At 42.0% G+C, this 18,815-nt stretch overlaps 1 protein-coding gene across 4 annotated transcripts in view; it reads left to right on the top strand.

Annotated features, from left to right (window-relative positions):
- Positions 1-17,770, top strand: part of JADE1 (jade family PHD finger 1) — a 46,168-nt gene extending 28,398 nt beyond the window's left edge. For all 4 annotated transcript variants that reach the window (XM_076337229.1, XM_076337230.1, XM_076337232.1 and 1 more), the window contains 6 exons: positions 3,333-3,544; positions 5,003-5,170; positions 5,775-5,891; positions 9,584-10,108; positions 13,117-13,234; positions 14,130-17,770. In XM_076337229.1, the coding sequence (XP_076193344.1) occupies positions 3,333-3,544; positions 5,003-5,170; positions 5,775-5,891; positions 9,584-10,108; positions 13,117-13,234; positions 14,130-15,031 (2,042 nt within the window). In that variant the 3' untranslated portion in view covers positions 15,032-17,770. The remainder of the gene's footprint in view (positions 1-3,332; positions 3,545-5,002; positions 5,171-5,774; positions 5,892-9,583; positions 10,109-13,116; positions 13,235-14,129) is intronic.
- The last annotated feature ends 1,045 nt before the right edge of the window (positions 17,771-18,815 follow it).

Raw genomic sequence — 18,815 nt, 5'->3', positions numbered from 1 at the left:
GAGTGCTTGTGCTTTTGTTGCTTTTTTTTTTTTTTTAAAGCTGGCAATCTTAAGAATAATTTTTGGGAGGGCAGCAGTGGGAAGAGATGATAGAGGTATGAAGAGATAGTAATCATGTGAGTTGGGGTAGCAATGGGAAACCAGACCTGATGTGATTAAGCCCTGAGATATATGCTTTCATAATTGCCGAGTTGCATCTGCTTAGACCAGGTCAGAATCTGGCCACGTGTTTTTTTTCTCTGCTGCTTTCCATTTCACAAGGGAATTCTTGCCAAAGTTCCCATTTTGCCATCAAGATCCTTGAAGAGAACATCAGAGACACCACTCAGGTAGTTTTTCCAGTTAGTCCTTTATTTATTTATTTTTCTCTGTACCACATATCTGTATCATCTTTTTAGCTAGTGGTGGTCAGTGCGAAGAAGGTAGACAAGGAGTCTTGGGAGGTTTAGAGAACCTACGCCAGCTGCATTGCGCAGGGAATGAGACAGTAAGGAATTCCCGCAGTGATTTATTGGAGGAACCTCCCAAACCTTACTGTGACCGTGTGCTCCAGTTCCAAAGCAGGAAGAGGAGCTGTCGCAGGGAGAGCAACTGTTCCCTTTTCTACACGATGGCGTGTGGGAAGGGGCAGGGGAGCAGGGCAAGAACAGGAACATTTCTTTGGTAAGGTGTGTGCTTCAGGGGAGGATTTCAGTGGAATTGAAGAGGAGGTAAGTCAGCACAGAGCTTTTACCACATTGTTTAGGTAAGGGAAAAGATGCTGTGCCAGATGGAGGAGGTTTGGACATGTTGGTGAACACTGTTGATATTTGTTTTAGCATTGTGGCAGTTCCCTGCTTGGCGTTACAGTTCAGTCATACGGGTTTTACCTGCCTGTAGCCCATGCGTGGCATGGCTCAAGACCTGGTAAACCACAAACCAACCATTCATAACTCTTTAAAAGTTTCTCCTTTTTAAACCCACATATGGAAGAAAGAGATGAGCCAGCCTTGACCTGGTCTCTTATCCAAGCCTTTTTTCCAGATCTCAAGTCAGGCCTGCTCAGGTTTAGTGTTCGGCTGAGACGATTTCAAAACAGTTCATGATTCAAGAGTTTAGGTTACCTTTCCAGTTATCTTCAGGAAAACAGCAGCAGCAAGTCCCCTTAGCTTTCTTCAAAGAAAAATTCAAAATGCTTTTTATGATTTGTAATTGATACCCATCTATCCAATGTAGATAATCCCCTCTGTCTGTCTTTTGCCAAAACCAGAGGAGGGCTACCACGATGTTACACTGGGGTGTGACTAGCATTAGCGATAAAGCGCACAGGAGGGGCTCTTCATCGTGCAGATTTGTACCTGTGCATGAAGCCCTGTGGTAGCTGTTCTGCTACACCAACATAACCTTCAAAAGTACATGTTGCACATGAAACACTGGACAGCTAGGATATGACAGATTTGATCTTTGATGTTGTGTTTTGGTGTAGTTTCTCGTAGTTTGCTCTAAATCTTTATCCACTCAGTTTTGCTGTGCGCAGAGGGAAGGAAATGCTCCTGTCAGTACCAGGCAGTACATCGTGGGTCTTGAAATATGTACCCGAGTGCTCTATCAGACACTGCACCCTACAGATACTATAAATGGGCTTTTGAAAAGTGAAATATTTCCTGATCTGCAGTTGTAGCACTTCCTTCATGGTGTCCCTGCAGCTATGAATTCCGTGTTGTCTTTGATACCTGTCAGAGTGCTTCAGGTACTGAAAAATGTATATTCTGTCTTTAAAAGAATGAATGTAAACATCTGAACTGAAGCCGCAGCCCCTTGATTCCCTTTTTTTAACCCTTACAAAAGCACAGTCAATGACATATCTCTAAGGGTTTTTTAGAAAGTGATAGCAATCGTGAGGTTAGAATCGAGTTGCAAACTGGTCTAAAACCTGCCATCATCTGCTTTGCTGGTGCAATATTTCTGGGCTGCAGGGCAAAATTCACTCTCTTTCATCAGCAGGATTTTGGATGTTCCCTCTTGCTACCTTTCAGCCGCTCAATTTGGGTAGGTTGGGATGCATTGATCTCTGCTGCAAGGGTTTACCTGTAAGAGAAGCTGGAAGTACTTTTGTAGAGTGTTTGTCTTCTGATCTCGGGGAGCTAGAGATCTTAGTTTTGTGGAATTTTTTCTTAGTTTTGTGGAATTTGTGGCTCAGTTATTTACAGGGAGAGCCAAAGGGAGGATTTTCTCCTTAAAACACACATCATGAGGTTGCCGTCTTCTGTATGTCACAATAAATGTTAGGTATTGGGTATTAGACCAAAAGCAGAATATCCTAAGCCTATGCTTCATTGTAGTGATTTAAGTATATGGAAATTCTTGTGCTAAACTGACTTTGCAAGAGGAAAATGATTGTTTGCAGTAGCATAGCTTTCTTGGTTTCACAGGTGTTTGTGTGGCATGATTTTGTGGTAGAGGTTGGTGCAGTACCAACTTGGAAGTATTACAGCCAGCTCATTGTCACGGCAAGTGAGAGATGGAAGCCAGAGGGGGAAGCACTGTGCTCTTTTTTGGTATTTTTCTGGCTGCTTCTATTATAGATATTTTTTCAGGTCTATAATAGTAAATTAATACAATTAACAAATTTGAATTATAGAATACTATAATGTAATCAGCCTGAAGCTGTGGTGTCATGAACAATCTTCTGATGGACGCTGTTTGAAAAGACCAAATCCCAGATTAGATGTTGCATTTATTTATTGTCCCAGATTTGATGTTGCATTTATTACACCCGTGTTTTTCACTTTTTAAAACAAACTAATTTATTGGTGTAGCAGGGCCTGATGAAGACCTCAGTTGGGGTTGCACCGTATTGGGTTGGAACTTGTAAAAAACCAAGAACTGTCATTAGAAACTTGCTGCAAGTATCACAGCAGATTTTGTCACTGATTTCCCCCCTCTAGCCCCATCACCTTTGGTTCAAAACACTCTCAAATCTTTCACCAAAGAGTCAACATCTGGGTTGCAAAATTGAAGCAAAAGCCATAGACAGTGCTGTCCCAGAAGGAAAAATGAGAACAAGACCAGGAAGCCAAAATCAGTTTATGAAAGTTTTTCCTCAGGATTTTGAAAGATTGGTTTGGATACTCCACTTCCATTAGTTTAATGCAGTTATAAGACTACTTTGACTTTTTTTTTTTTTTTTACAGTTTCCCTTGTTTATGCTGGAATAGGCATGATTGTCTAGGAATGACGTGTATGTGTGGGGGTTGGCGGTGTCTACTCAGCTGTTAAAAAAGAAGCTGGAGTTGTGTGTGGCGGTGGTTCTCGCTCTTTCCTTTAAATAAGTAACAACTCCTGTTTCCCAGGGATGCCCGAGCTGGACGAGTACACGATGGAAAGGGTCATAGAGGAGTTTGAACAACGATGCTATGATAACATGAATCACGCTATCGAGACGGAAGAAGGACTTGGGATTGAATATGATGAAGATGTTGTCTGTGACGTCTGTCAGTCTCCAGATGGAGAAGATGGCAACGAAATGGTGTTTTGTGACAAATGCAATATTTGTGTGCACCAGGTATGGCGGCCAGGGCACAGTGGGGGAGTGTAGGGGTGGTGACAGAAACTGTTCCAAACCATTAAAGATAACAGGTTGGATTTTTTCCAGTGACAGACATTGATCTGTTAAGTTCTTGCAGAGTTCACCATTGAGCGGTGGGATGAATTCAGAAATTATGTAATTGAGAAGAAGAATTGTTACATGCAACTGTAGAAATGTCATGCTAAGAGGGTTAAAAGCGGTACTGTGTCTGTGTGGAGGAAGTTAGAAGGTGAGGAATAGCCTCCCCAAAACATACACGTGTGTATTGTTGTACATTCTCACCTGGTCACTTCTCTCGCTATATTCTTTTCCTCTCTTTCGGCACACTTCTGGGGCTAACACACCTTTAGTACCAGCAGCTTAGGCGCAGCAGAGAAGGGGAAAAAGAACTTTCAGGCAATCAGTAGGGACACAGGTAGGATTTATTATAGTTATTTTAATTTAATGGAGAACCTACTGACCTGAGCTGAGCTAATGAAGTACTATTATGTGCCACCTTTTTGTGACAGTTAAGAAGTCGTCTTAGCATGAAAGAACAGATATAATTTTAGCGTATCTGTTTCTGTGGATGCTTCTTATTGTGGCAGATGCCTTCCCATCAGCCTGTCCTTCCTTCCCAGATTTAAGAAGTTCGCTTTGTCATTCAGTGTTTGGAAAACTGTGTTATCTGATGAGCAAGAATGGCATTTTCTTGCATCTGTTACTTAAATGCATTTGTACTAACGATAAAGAAATAGCCTATGACAGCTGTAAGGTACAAACGGCTATCTTGCAAGATTCTCAGAGTAAAGTGGACGTTTTTAGAGCTGTAGCGGTTCTCTGATAATGTCAAATCTGGAACTTAAGAGGATTAAAACTGACAGTAATTTGGATGGAGGTCTCCATAAAGATGCAATCTTCTGAAAAACAGTGATCTTAATTAGTTGCTATTCTGCACTTTTCCCTCTGAGTAAGAAGTAAACCCCAGTGCCTAGGAATAACATTGAGTATTGCACAGCAGGGTTCTTGAGTTTGTGGTTCTTGCCTTTTGAATTAGATACAGTCCGGTTCCTGTTACGTGTAGTCTTTGTGATACTGAACTTCATCCTAGCTGACTGCTGGCAGGCTTGTCTGTTGGGAGTCCCCTTGCTCTTCGGGCTGGTAAACACATTCTTAATTTTCCCCATTGAAGTGGGCAGTGGTTTTTTGCATAACAGCTCATCATGACTTCTCCTTTCACTGAAAGATCTTTTTGGGGAATGAATGGGTACTGTGGTTGGCTAAGTTTGTGAAAGCAACCCGAGATTCTCCGCAAGCTAATGTTTCTGTAGTGTTAGAAATTCCATAAAGAGCATTTTGAGAGTTGTGAGAGGCTACATGTAAACAACTAAAAAGTAACAGGAATGCATGTTGTTTCCTTTGTTTTCTTTCCCTTTTCTATAAATGGGAATCCAGGCATGTTATGGGATCCTGAAGGTGCCAGAAGGCAGCTGGCTGTGCAGGACCTGCGCGCTTGGCGTTCAGCCCAAGTGTTTGCTGTGTCCCAAGAAAGGTGGTGCCATGAAGCCGACCCGGAGTGGCACCAAGTGGGTCCACGTTAGCTGTGCTCTGTGGATTCCAGAGGTAGGTGCCAATTGTCTGGGAGTTCAGGGCTGCAGTGATTCTGGGAGAGGAGAAATCTGTTAAAAACATTGTTCCACCTAGTGCGGGTTGCTACACTGAGTGTAGCATATATATGGTACTTCTTAGGAAGACAGTATAAAAGATTTTCAATTAGATGTAAAGTCTGGCGGGATGAAGCATCATCTGTAAAGAAAGTAATTACATTACCTTTGTCAACCAAAATTAGGCCTCAAAAACGTAGGCCTTTGCCTCATTTAACAAGCACACAAAGTGCCGTTTTATTTTGTAAACAGAACATCAAAGGTGAATCAGGAAGGTTTGGATGTGACAGGATTCCTGTGGGTTCTCATAATCAAAATATTAATCCTGTATGATAATTTTAAATTGGAGGGCTTCACCTTGAAACGGCTTTGTTCAGGCAGTGAGGAACTCATTTTTTTAAAAAAGGAATTTTAATTTTTTTAGTTCCTTATAAACCGAGGAACTTGGAACATGCTAATTTTGCATAGGCACACAAGGAATTTCATTTCTTTGATAAAACTGTTTCCCTGTTCAGTTAACAGTGTAATAGTCACTCTGTGTTCTTTAACTTTTTTTCTCTTAGGTGAGCATTGGAAGCCCAGAAAAAATGGAGCCCATTACAAAGGTTTCTCACATTCCCAGCAGTAGATGGGCACTGGTGTGCAGCCTTTGTAATGAAAAAGTTGGAGCATCTATACAGGTAATGTAATCGCACAAATGTCCGTGTGTTTTGTTTTATCAGCTTTTAGTAGATAAACAAAATGTGTATCTGCAGTAAACTTCTGTGATTTCCTGTTTGTTACTATGGTCTTAATTGCACACAAAGTGCTTTTGAATGTTAGTGTGCTCTTGCTTTCCAGTAAAATTTTAATAATAGCCAGGTCATCCCATAAGACTTCCTAATTTGTAGATACGCTGATACGTTCATTAGTACACTGAAGTAAAACTTAAATGTTGTTGAGTAGAGGGGAGAAAAACTGTGTTTTTGCGACATACCACATACAAAACCAAAGCTTGAATTCTGAAAGCTTCTGTGCTGAAACTTATCTGCTAGTTCCTATTTAGCGACTTCTAAGACAAGTTGGATACCTCAGTGGGAGTTGAGTATTTCCTGTAACAACCTGAATTTTTAAGGTGCTGAGCATGCCCAGTTCTCAGTAAAGTCAGTGGAAGTGAACACCTTCACTTCGATGATGAAGCTAGTTGTGGCTTTGAATTTCTACTTTTAGGTACTACTTAACATTGGACTGTTTTGGCTGTAACTATTTTTTCTGTAACTTTTATTGTTGGTCCAGCTTTTAAGTTGCTGAGGAGAATATCTGATCATTTAATATTAGGCTTTTTGAGTAGTAGGAAAGAAACAGATTGTTCGACTCGTCTGTTCTGAGATTGAAGTAAGCCCCAGTTCCTCCATTGGTTGTAGGTAGATTCTGGAGCTCTTGGTGTTTCTGAGGGGGAAGTAAACCTCCTGGATGTGAGTTTCCCAGTTCACATTGCTGTAGAAGCAGTGCCACGTTATCGTTCTGACCTCTGGTACTCACTTGAGCTCAGGGATGATCACTGCCCGAAACAGCAAGATGGGGCAGAATCAAAACAAATGTCTAGTCTTCATAGTTCCAAAAAGAATGATTTCCATATGCAATAGATAATTAAACTAGAAAGCCATTGTTTCATACCAACAACTCATGTTCTTGGGCCAGTGCCAATTTGTCTCATTGTGTATTTCTGAAATTCTCTCTGCAGTTTCAGTTGGATTTGGATTCAGCCTTTCTCACCGTAGCCTGTGAATTGTTGCTGTTAAATAACTGAATTGATCTGCACCAGAGCATTTCAGACTGGGCAGTGTGGTTTCACGTGCATATTTATACTGGGTTGTTGGCTGTAAAGCCCTTGCAGATCCTTTACAGTGGAATATCACTCAGAAATGTTAAATAATAATTTTTAGAACAATTTTAAAATCTAGAGAGATTGAGAAAACACATTACCAAGCCCCAAATTTTTGAAAGAGGAGATAGTTGGTTTCCTGAGATACGGGACAAAACTTTGATCTGCCTTACTTGAGAACAAATGATGAGAGCAAGGACAGGTGACCCACTTGGGGCAGTCTCATGATTGTGTAGAAGGAGACAATAAAAGGTAGCTTAGTATTGTGGTAATGCTCTTCGCCTTCAAAGTGCTTCATATACTTCAGCAAAATGATCCTCAGAAAGCTCCCCGAGTCTGACAGGAAGATACTACTGTCTCATAAGAAGTAGAGCTCTTTCTATTTTGTGGCTAGCCTACTGTTACAGGATCCATGACGGTAAGACCAGCATGAAGACACAGAAATTTCAGTCCTACACTTTTTAAAATTAGGTTTTATCCATTTCCTTTTTTCCTCTGCTCTGAGTCATTTGATGAGGTTGCCAGCAAAAGTTGTAAAAGAGCAATGCAGCGGTAGTTCCAGTGAAAATACCTATCAGTCTGTTTCCATTTAAGCAATGTATAAAATAGTAAATGTTAAGCAGAGAAAATAAATCTGTCCACAGCATGTAAGTTTGCAATCGTAATACCTCCTTGAAGAGCTGTCCCCTTCCTCTTGGCCGCTGTTACGTAGTTGAAACTGTTCTGTCCATTCTCCAGACCTGTTCTGAAGGGTAACTTACAGTAGTGTAAGTTGAACACTTGAGTATTTATGTATGTCAGCGTGCAGGGGAGGGGGGAGTGTCTCTCCATATTTCTTCTGATAGCACCTCTCCCCTTCTAGTGATGACACAGGATGCCATGCAGGCATGATGGCTACCACTTCAGACATTTCTACGTTTGAAATTATGGGGGGGAGACAAAAAATTACAGTTTTGCCTGACATTTTATAGGAGTTGTGTAAATCTTGGTATCATTAAAGCTAGCAGTGAGAAATATTTAGATTTGTGCTGTGAAATTTTATACAGCAGAGAAGAACATTATACGAAGCCACTGCAATAGAGAGGAAGTAGCATTAACTGGATGAACTGAGAGAGAGAGATCCTCCAGAGTTGTTACGAGATGTGCACAGCAATTAGAAAAGCTGGCAGCTGGAAGCATGCATCAGGCTGGGCGGAGAGCAGCTGCAATAAGCTGGGAAAAACGAGACTGCATATTCTCCCAGGTTCAGCAGATTTCCTTCCGATGAGACAGGCTTTCCCCTCTTCTCCCAATAAAACATTAGCCAGGCTAAGAGCTGATTATTCTCAACGATAGCAGCTTGGAAACCATGGCTAAAGTACTCTTCTGTACTGTTTGATGTTTCAGTTGGGCTGCTTCTGCCTTGTTTGTTAGTAAGAGAGGAAAGGGCAAAAGATGTTTTGGTATTTTTTAATTCCTTTTATATGTTGATTTTATTAAAGAATGTTCATTTTAAACTCTGTTGTACCTTTACGTGCCATCTGGCTGCTGAGTCAACCTGAGCAGGAAAACCCAGAGGAGAAAGATATTTGGCTTCTTTACAAAGTACTGTATAAACATCCTAGTGCAATGCATTTCTCTTTAAGGTTAGATGACTTGGGTTAAGCATAGTTTTGTTTCCTCCTAGTTAATAGCACTAATGTTCATTTCCACTTTAAATTCTTTTTACTGGAGGCAGAGGTGTGACTTGATACAAATGCATATGTATGCGTGTGTGTATGTACATACGTACGTATATTTAAACCTTTCAGTTTATGGCTGCCAATAGCTACAACAGCATTTTGCAAGAGAAAGTTACGTATAATTGAAATGAAGTGCTAAATTGGCTGAACTAGTGCCCATCGCTCCGTGATGCCTGCGTTCACTGGGAGGGAAGAAAAATGACAAAAAATTGCATTTCCTTTTCTCCTCATCCCCCAGGTGAAGTGAAGGCTGTAGTCAGTGAAGTAGTGATTGACAGTGATTTAAGATTTGACATTATAAAATCAGGATAACGGGGAAAGAAAAATTCCCCTTGGTTGAGGCTTTTTGGGTAGCATGGGCCCAGGTACTGGGAAGGACTTTTAATTAAACTACCAGAGTGGCCTGGAGCCACTGAGATGTTTTTCCCTCTCTCCGATGCTGGCACAGTCAAAGGGGGAACGTTTTCCTTTGTGTAACACTGCCTTAACGTCAGTGGCTCTGGTGACAGTGAGAACGCTCCTCTTGTGGATTTGCTGGTTATTGAATAGCGTGATTGGGCTAGGGAGGGGTTAACCACTCCCGTCCCACTGGGCCACTTGATCATTGCCTGGCCTGAAAGCACTAAATCGTAAAGCTAATTAAAGGAGAGCAAGGAAGTACATGCAGCTTAGAAGCAGAGCGCGGTAACAGGGTTGTTCTTCCAAAGCAGTCCTGGCTGCTCGAATAGTTTTAGGCAGTGTGGCTTCTTAAATTAATATTTGATTAATTTTAATTTAATTTCTGTAGTGTTCCGTGAAGAACTGCAGAACAGCCTTTCACGTCACCTGTGCGTTTGACCGTGGCTTGGAGATGAAGACCATACTGGCAGAGAACGATGAGGTGAAATTTAAGTCATACTGTCCCAAGCACAGCTCCACCAAGAAAGCAGACGACGAGACTTCAAATGAAAGCCCAGGTCAGGAGAATGGGATTCAGGACAGCTCTCTTCCTGCCCGCATCGACCCTTTCCACAGCATGGATCAAAACCAGGAGGAGGCCCACAGAGTCAGCCTCCGCAAGCAAAAGCTCCAGCAGCTGGAGGATGAGTTCTATACGTTTGTTGAGTCTCTGGAAGTGGCTAAAGCGCTGCGGCTGCCCGAGGAGCCAGTGGGATTCCTTTACCAGTACTGGAAGCTGAAGAGAAAAGCCAACTTCAATAAGCCTTTGATTACCCCAAAGAAGGATGAAGAGGACAATCTGGCTAAACGGGAACAGGATGTTCTGTTCAGAAGATTGCAGCTCTTCACGCACCTCCGGCAGGATCTAGAGCGGGTAAGCCACTGCACTGCCTGCACTTGTGTGAGGTGTGCTGGCCTTCGTTAGTCGAGTGTCCAAACTACGCTCTCAGGTAGTCCCTGTGCATGCAGGCACTCCATGCTGCATCTTAACTCAAAGTTGTACTGTCAGAGAAGACCATTAACACTAAATTTCTACAAAGCACACCAATTACCCTTTTCAAATAGAGGGTTAGTTCACAGGGCCAGCAGGTCTTGGCTTGTAGTATCCAGTCTCCTTACAACTGGATTGTCGTATTTCCGCTTCTGCTTTTTTCCTGATTAACACTGACGGCGGTGGGCTGTACTGCAACACCCAGCTGGAGCTTTTTTAGCCTTTCAGGGCTTTCTCTGCTCCTTTCATCTGGTGCACAAGAAGGAGAAATTACGAAACTTACCTTGATTTGCAGCAGATCTGTTTTACATTGACACAGCGTAGTAGGATGACATTTCACTGGACTATCTGTGTAGTAGGTTTGGGAGGCACATGGTATTCCACTCAATCAGGTTTTGAACGTTCAAAGAACAGTTCAGTAGGATCAGTGTGGTGTTTTATCTTAAGTACATCTGATCCTGTAACGACCTGAATTTCTTCCTTTTTGGGTTGGTTTTTTTTTCTTTTGAGTTAACTAGTAGAGTTTAAAAGATATGTTAGAGCCAGAGAGAGTACTGAAATGATTTTAGTTTTTCACATCCATTCAGCATATGGCTCATGTAGGCCACGTACGGAACCTGGCTCAGGAGGTCCTACCTCAACCTCAGTAACCTGCGGGTGAACTAGAGCCTTTCTTCCAGAATACGGTCTAGTCTTTAAATCAGGACAGCAGGTGCTCATGCATCTACTGCATCCTTTGTAAAGGATCCCGATGGCTAATCACTCTTCTAATGAATCGTTGCAGTTTTTCTTTTGAAGTTGTTTTTTTCTAGTTTCACCTTCCAGCCCATGACTCTTCTCTAGCTCGGCGAGATAGCTCTTACCTAGTATCTTTTGTTCCTGCTGTGTGTGCTCAAGATTTCTTTTAATCTCTTTGATCAGCTAAATAAGTTGTTTGTCACTATGTTCTCTGGATCTTAAATTATTCTGTATGTGGCTTTTTCCATTTTTAAGTGTGATGTCAAAACAGGATACATCATTCTAGTAATATTTTTAGTATTTTACTACTCCGTTGTTCCCACTGACTGTACATCCAAGATAACATGGATGAAAAAACCCAAAAAATGGGGGCCTACGTTTTTTACACCTCTTCAAGATAAAGTCGGGTAGACTTGATCAGGAATGGTGTTAGTGACAGTGTCATCCATCTAGAAACAGATTTTGAAATCCCGTCATCCGGTTCACCTAATGAAACAGGTACTTCTGTGGACGCGACGCATCCGTTGTGCAGCCTGGATCAGACGAGGCAAAGAACAAAAGGCCATGGACTGTATCAGAAAGGGTACCAGGCTAGACGAATTCCTTCTTCTAATGCAAATCCACAGAGTAATGACATTAATTACTTAAAAGTAGTGGCTGTCCTGGGACCGGAAGCCTTAAATAGAGCAGGACCTTAGCAAAAAGGGTCACACTTGTTAAATGTCTCCTCCTCAATAGAATCATTAAGGTTGGAAAAGATCTCGTAAGATCATTGAGTCCAACCGTCGACCCAACACCACCATGCCCACTAAACCATGTCCCTAAGCGCCTCATCTACACGTCTTTTAAATACCTCCAGGGATGGGGACTCAACCACTTCCCTGGGCAGCCTGTTCCAATGTTTAACCACTCTTTCAGTAAAGACATTTTTCCTCATGTCTGATCTAAACCTCCCCTGGCGCAACTTGAGGCCATTTCCTCTCGTCCTATCGCTTGTTACTTGGGAGAAGAGACCGACCCCCACCTCGCTACAACCTCCTGTCAGGTAGTTGTAGAGAGCGATGAGGTCTCCCCTCAGCCTCCTTTTCTCCAGGCTAAACAACCCCAGTTCCCTCAGCCGCCCCTCATAAGACTTGTTCTCCAGACCCCTCACCAGCCTCGTTGCCCTTCTCTGGACACGCTCCAGCACCTCAACGTCCTTCTCGTAGTGAGGGGCCCAAAACTGAACACAGTATTGGAGGTGCGGCCTCACCAGTGCCCAGTACAGGGGCACGATCACTTCCCTACTCCTGCTGGCCACACTATTGCTGATACAGGCCAGGATGCCATTGGTTATTAATGGTCATGAGATCAGCCTACAAGGTTGTAGTCCACGGGGCACCATGCTGTATGCAGCTACACTGAACTGAGAGGAGCCTTGGATACACGCAGGTATACTTCTCAGCGATTCCCTCTTCTGGGAAAGAAACCGCTTCGAAGCTCTAGGAGAGTGGTGGTTGTGAAACTTACACAGCTGTCTAGACTAGACAGTCACATTTTAAGGGCAGAAATGTAGTTTTCCTCTAAAAAACCCTGAGATAGTAAAAATAAATTATTTTTAAATTAAAATTAAATTAAAAAATTAAATAATTTCCTTACTGTTTCCAGTCCCTGCTGCCTCTATTGTGCTATGGCATGAATAGACGGGTCTGCCTTCATTTTGATCAGTCATACTGCAATGGCAGGTTCATCAGAAATACTGGTACTGTTCAATAGCTCTCCACATCTTCATACTATTAATTTAGTATAATTTTCTGTTGTGACTCGAACAGTAAGAAGCAAATGGTGCTCGGCTATTTAATACTGAGTGTATTTAAGCATTTCCAGCATTTCTCTAGATTTCCTGTACATATATATATATATATATGATTCAGGTGTTCATGGAAGTTACTTCTGTGCTGTGGCCTTCCCAAATCTGATGGAATAATCTGTCAATTAAATGATATTTAAGACTCTTTTCTAAGAAGTGTGTTGAAAAAGGTTAAATTTAAATACATTACTAACTTGTTTAAATGGTGTGTAGTACTTACTTAAACTGAATTAATTCAAAGCATAGACTGACAACATTACAGAAACAGAATTCCTGTAAAACTCATCAACTTGATGTCTTCTAGGTGCGTAATCTCACTTACATGGTGACCCGAAGGGAAAAAATCAAGAGATCTGTTTGCAGAGTTCAAGAACAGATATTTAATATCTACGCCAAGCAGCTGGAACAAGAAAGAGTTTCAGGTACGCTTCAGTGTTCTCTTTTTGACATGAGACCACAGGCACAAGCAGCGAAAGGTTTGGTTACAGGCTAATGACTAATTTTGAAGGACAAACGGGACCTCATTTATTCTCATTAAAATCTTGTGTGGTCCACCATGCATCAGCAGATTGGAAGGAAAAATGAGAATGAGCTCTAATGGTGGGCATATTGCTGTAGAAACTGGTAAGTCTGTGTTCTTATCCATGAGGCACCGAATGGCTTGCTGCTTCAGATCCTTCTGGTGTGATTCTTTAATGACTCCTTATGACAGAGAGACCACGACTTACATTCAGGTGCCGTATGGTACCTAGTAAATCTGTGGTTTATTAGTGCCGCTGCATTAGTGTTTAGTATGCGCTGCTTTGCATCGTAGATGGCAGTTTAAAGAAACGAATTTTGAAAAGGTAGCACTCTGGTTTTAAAACAACATGAGTTTTTTGCCTAATCTCATTGACAGCAGTCTTTTCTCAGAAGGATGAATAACTTCAAAGTTACTGCATTAACTAGATTATCCTTAAAGTATTCAGTAACTAATAAACCATATTTTAGACAGAATCAATCAGCTCCACTTGCTGGTTGCTTCCCCCCCCACCTCTGGGGAGTCTCTCTGTCTCAGTGATATAATAGTGCTAGAATTTATATTTGCTACGAGTGTAATTAGGTGCAGCATGGCTACAGGAAAGTAAACTACACCAGCAGTATGTTGTGAAACCATGACATAGCCACATAATCGTGACATAAAGGTGCTGGACAGGCAACCATTTGTGCCGAAGAACATGTCAGGCATGAGGAACAGAGTTAAAATAGGTACATCCAAAAGCGGTGTTTACCCAGACAGGGAATTGCTTGACTTTAACTTAATTTGTTTACATTTAGGTGTGCCTTCCTCATTCTCCTCAATGGAAAACACGGTGTTGTTCAATAGTCCATCTTTGGGCCCCAATGCCCCTAAGATAGAGGATCTGAAATGGCATTCTGCATTCTTCAGGAAGCAAATGGGCACGTCTCTAACCCACTCTTTGAAAAAATCACACAAGAGAGACAGAGTAAGAAACAGCTCTGGGAATGATGGCAAATCCATGCTGAGGCAGCCCAGCCAAAGGGAAGGCGGTGCAGCTCCAGGTAGCTTTTTAAATTTTGACAAGACCTTTGCAGAAACACGGATTGTATCGGCACAGCAGAAAAATGGCATAGTTATACCAGACCACAGAAAAAGAAGAGACAATCGTCCACAGTGTGAGGTGATCAAGCCGGAACTAAAGGAAAAGACTTCTAAACACAACCATAAACCACTGAGACCCACAGAACTCTCTCAGAGGCAACTGGAAAATAAAAGGGCTGTGAACCACTCCAGTGGTAGGTCAGCACCTGGCACGCGGAGGGATATAGTGCCTAAATGCAACGGGGGTCTTGTCAAAGTAAACTCTAATCAGACAGTAGTTAAAGTGCCTACGACGCCCACGAGCCCAGTGAAAAACTGGGGCGGATTCCGAATTCCAAAGAAGGGAGAGAGGCAACAGCAGGGCGAGAGCCCGGAGGAGACCTGCCGCCAGAACTCCAGCTACCCCTACCTGGCCGTGGGCAGAGTTTCACCGAAGGACAGGGCAAAAAGCAAGCTAAAGCCCGACAGCGAGAATGATGGGTACATCCCCGATGCTGAAATGAGCGACTCGGAGACTGAAGTGGCTGAAAAAAAGTGCAGGCAGCAGAGGCTCAGTCCAAACAGCACCATCAGCAGAAGGACGGACATTATTAGGAGAAGCATCCTGGCATCCTGACTGGACCCAGGCACACGGTGTCAGCACCGTGGTCAGTAGAGTCACTGCCTACAAGCCAACTCCACATTATTTATTGGTGTGAGAGAGGAGAGTTCTTAGACATGGCTACAGACTGACAAATTGATAACCTGTTATTCCTGAGCTGTATAAACATGTTTACATGCACTTAAAGCTGGTTTTTTTGCCACCCCCCAATTCTGTGAGAAGTTTGAATCTCCTTTATTTGCAACTTTCCTGAGTAAGCAGAGAAAAGACATCACTACTAAAATAGGATTTGTGATGAACACTACAGTAACTCACAAAAACCTTTTAGAAGGGGGCTAGGGTGGGTGGGGGGAAGTAGGCTGCATTCATCCCTTTTAGCTAAAAAGCACTGGTAAAATTTTACTCCCTTCCCCTGCCTTCTGGAAAAGCACAAGCTCTTAATTTAACTAGCGTGTATTGAAGCGAAGATGGTTGTTTAACCATACTGCACTGCTAAACCCCGTTACAAATGGTCACTTTCCTTGGATGGTGGTAGGCCTTTCTCCTCTGTTTGCAGAATGTTTTCTGTTGCATTCAGCTTGAGAGTAGATGGCAGCTCAAAACCTTCCGTAAGCTCCAGAGTTTACATGTAAATACACCTACGCGCTGACCAGATTTCACCATGACGTTATACTGGAGGAGGAGGAAGGGACAGGTCAGGGCTGCAGCTGCCTTAGAGTGCAACAGCTGGAAAGGACTTGGACCGAGCACAGAGGACACTCTCGAATGGCTCAGTTCTGAGGCGGGGCAGGCTTGTGGGTTACTGCACCCCGTGGAATGACCCGTCACCGTGTAGTCAGTCACCTGCCTCCGGGAGTATGATGACAATTCAAGAAAAAAAAACTTCTAAGGCACTAGTCAGTAGGATTTCCCAAAGCCCACCACATATGCACTATTGGTATGTATTGGGAAAGCCAGGCTTATGACACTAAAGGGTTGCTTTAAAATAGACATGAATATATATTTTTGAATAGAATAAAATGGAAAGGCAATAAATTGTGATTAGCTCTTTACAGTCAAATGAAGAAAAAATATTTCATTCTATTCTGGACTAGATTTGATGGAAGAGGGAACTCATATTCTGATTGTGTACTTTTTTAATAATTGCAAATGGCAATAACTAGTAAGCTATGAGCAATAATACTAACAGATTATTAGGATACCGTTTTGTACCAAGGAGGGTGCACATGTAACAGTGGAGTGTTAGGAGCCTGTAAATTTTGGAATTCTGCATAGATGTAAGTCAGGTACGTACTGGTGAAAAAGTTTAAGCAGCAATGTGTTACAGAAAGACAGGCATAAAGAACCCCCTTCCCCCCCTTTCCTACTCCTAGCCTGCCGTTATCACATCCACTCACTTTCTAATGTTAGACCCTTGCCTCTTGAGCAGGGAACATTTAAAACACGGTAGAACTCTGCCATAACCCAGTCTTCCAGAGGATTCAATCAAAAAAAGAAAAAAAAAAAAAAGGCTTATTAACACCCTATCTTGCTATGCAAGTTACCACTTACTTAATGAAACATTTCAACAGAATGCATCCCTAGCATTTAAAACTCAGAAGTCTTAACCCTTTGAGAACAGGAATTCTGTGTAAGATGTTACCTTTAAAATACCATTGCTGGTCCCAAGAAGTTAGATTAACTTCATGACTTACAGAGGTGAAAGTCAGCCAGGGCACTGGTGAATCTGAGATTACGTAGTCACTCTTGGGCTGTGTTAAAAGAAAAGCACGCCACTTGCTCGAACAACAACAGACAGACAAAAGGTAAATGGAGGTAAGTTCTACTTGACATACAGCAACGTTTTCCAGACAGGCACTGTTATTTTTGGTAAGAAAGAAGCTCGTGACCATATAGGGAATTGTTTGCCAAGCCATAGATGGAATAATCTAAATTTTGATTCTAGGTAAACATTTAACCTCGCACCAGTTTGGAAGAGGTACCTTGTTAATTTGCACTATTATGAATGCTAACATTGTGCAGAATTAATGCCTTATCTGTTTTGCTCCCCGACGTTTAGGTTAATAAGCTTTCTAATGTTTCAACTTAAGCTGAACCAAAACCAAAAAAAGCTGTAAGAAGACTGCAGTATGACCAGCTCTGTAGGTTAGTTTTGTCTCCCACGCTTAGCGCTCAGCGGAAGAGGTGTCGTAAGTACAGCAGTGACAATACAAACCCACCCCTGTATTTTACTGGGATAGAACCATTTGCTGAATTTCTGTTTCTAAGCATTACCTTTCCTTGTGCAGGCTGACCAAGAGATCTTTGATTATGATTGGTGTATTCTGTCAAACTGTAGGCTAGTTGAACTTCTGTAAAGTTGCCTGGAATGCCATTTGTTAGGTTATAAACTCACACGAATCTAAATGAAGGGTTATACGTGTTGTGTATAAATCTTAATTTCAGAAATTTGAGAAAATTGTCATTACATTTGTAAAACCTTGTACAGAAGATTTTTCACTATGTGCCTAGCTTTGGTGTCCATTCAGCTGAAATTAATTAAAAAAGGTGCATGAAGAGAAACAGATAGAAATAAAAAGTATATGTAGAGATAACTATTTTATATTACATGGCCCAATCCTGTATTTATTTTCTCCCTTTTTTGAAGTATTTATAAAGACCTAGTTGAAGACAGCTGTATTTTTTGTTAAAATATTCAGTAGAATTGTGCCTTTTTGTCTGTATGTGAATAAATGCTGTACATTTTTGCAGTATCCTTGCCAGCAGTGTTTTAGAATTTGCAGCAGTTACTTTGTTTGGGTTTTTACATAAACACTTCACTGCAATGATCTGAACAACTTTCATGGTTAAAATCAGCGTTTAATTTGGATTATTACAGGTATCAAAACGCACCCTGCAGTTGCAAGAGAAAAATTTTTCTTCTTCTTTTTGAGGAACAGTATAGGGTCTTGTTACTGACAGCTGCGCCTATCTCATCAACAGAAAATTGTATGCTTTTTTCCTCGAGATCCTCAAAGAGATACTGCTTACCTCAAATAGTTTACAATTGTTGATGTATGATGGCCTTCCAAAGTCCATAATCTTCGTACATGTTCCACTGGAAGAGGAACGTGAGGTTTGTTACCTGTAGATCTCCAAGATGAGTACGCTGAATGTACATTCACACTGAACTGCCTATAGTCAAGCAATGCTGATAGAGAACATTAGCTGCTACGGCAGGATCTCTAGGAGACAAGGTGTGAAGGGCACAGTAGGTCCTTTCCTCTTGCTTCCTCTAAACTCAAGATGCAGAAACATGGAAGGGGACTTGGAGCAGAGCAAGAAAAGGACAAGGTTGTGAAGGCATATGTCTAGCAATACATCTTGAAAAACAGCTACGGGTAAATAATTTTTCTGAGATCTGTACTCGTACCACGTGCATTCACACGGTGGGCAACTGTGAGTGGCACCCCTCAAAACTGTATTTCAAAGAATGAAGATGAAAGGATGGCCCTCCTAAGAGTTAGTAGTACAAGCTCTTCAAGGCGTGGATGAAAGTCTGAAAGAGGTTCTTGCAGCTGCTTTACAGATCTTGCTGACAGCAGCCTTTCTGAAAGGCACTGCACTGCTGGGGTTACCTCAGTAAGCCTGGGTCAGAGCTGAGAGCAGCTTGCTAACTACTTAAATAGATGATGAACAAGTTTCTTGTATGCAGTGATAGATCCTTCAAGATCTGGCCTGTGCCAGAAGGTGTAGGGCTCTTGGGAAGACTCAAAATGAAACTAGGTACTACCTTCATAGTCAGTTTCTCTCACCTGTT

This window comes from Aptenodytes patagonicus, chromosome 4, assembly GCF_965638725.1.
Source record: "Aptenodytes patagonicus chromosome 4, bAptPat1.pri.cur, whole genome shotgun sequence".
NCBI classification, from domain to species: Eukaryota; Metazoa; Chordata; class Aves; order Sphenisciformes; family Spheniscidae; genus Aptenodytes; species Aptenodytes patagonicus.
Note: the sequence above shows the minus strand (reverse complement) of the source record. Positions and strands in the feature narration are given on the sequence as shown.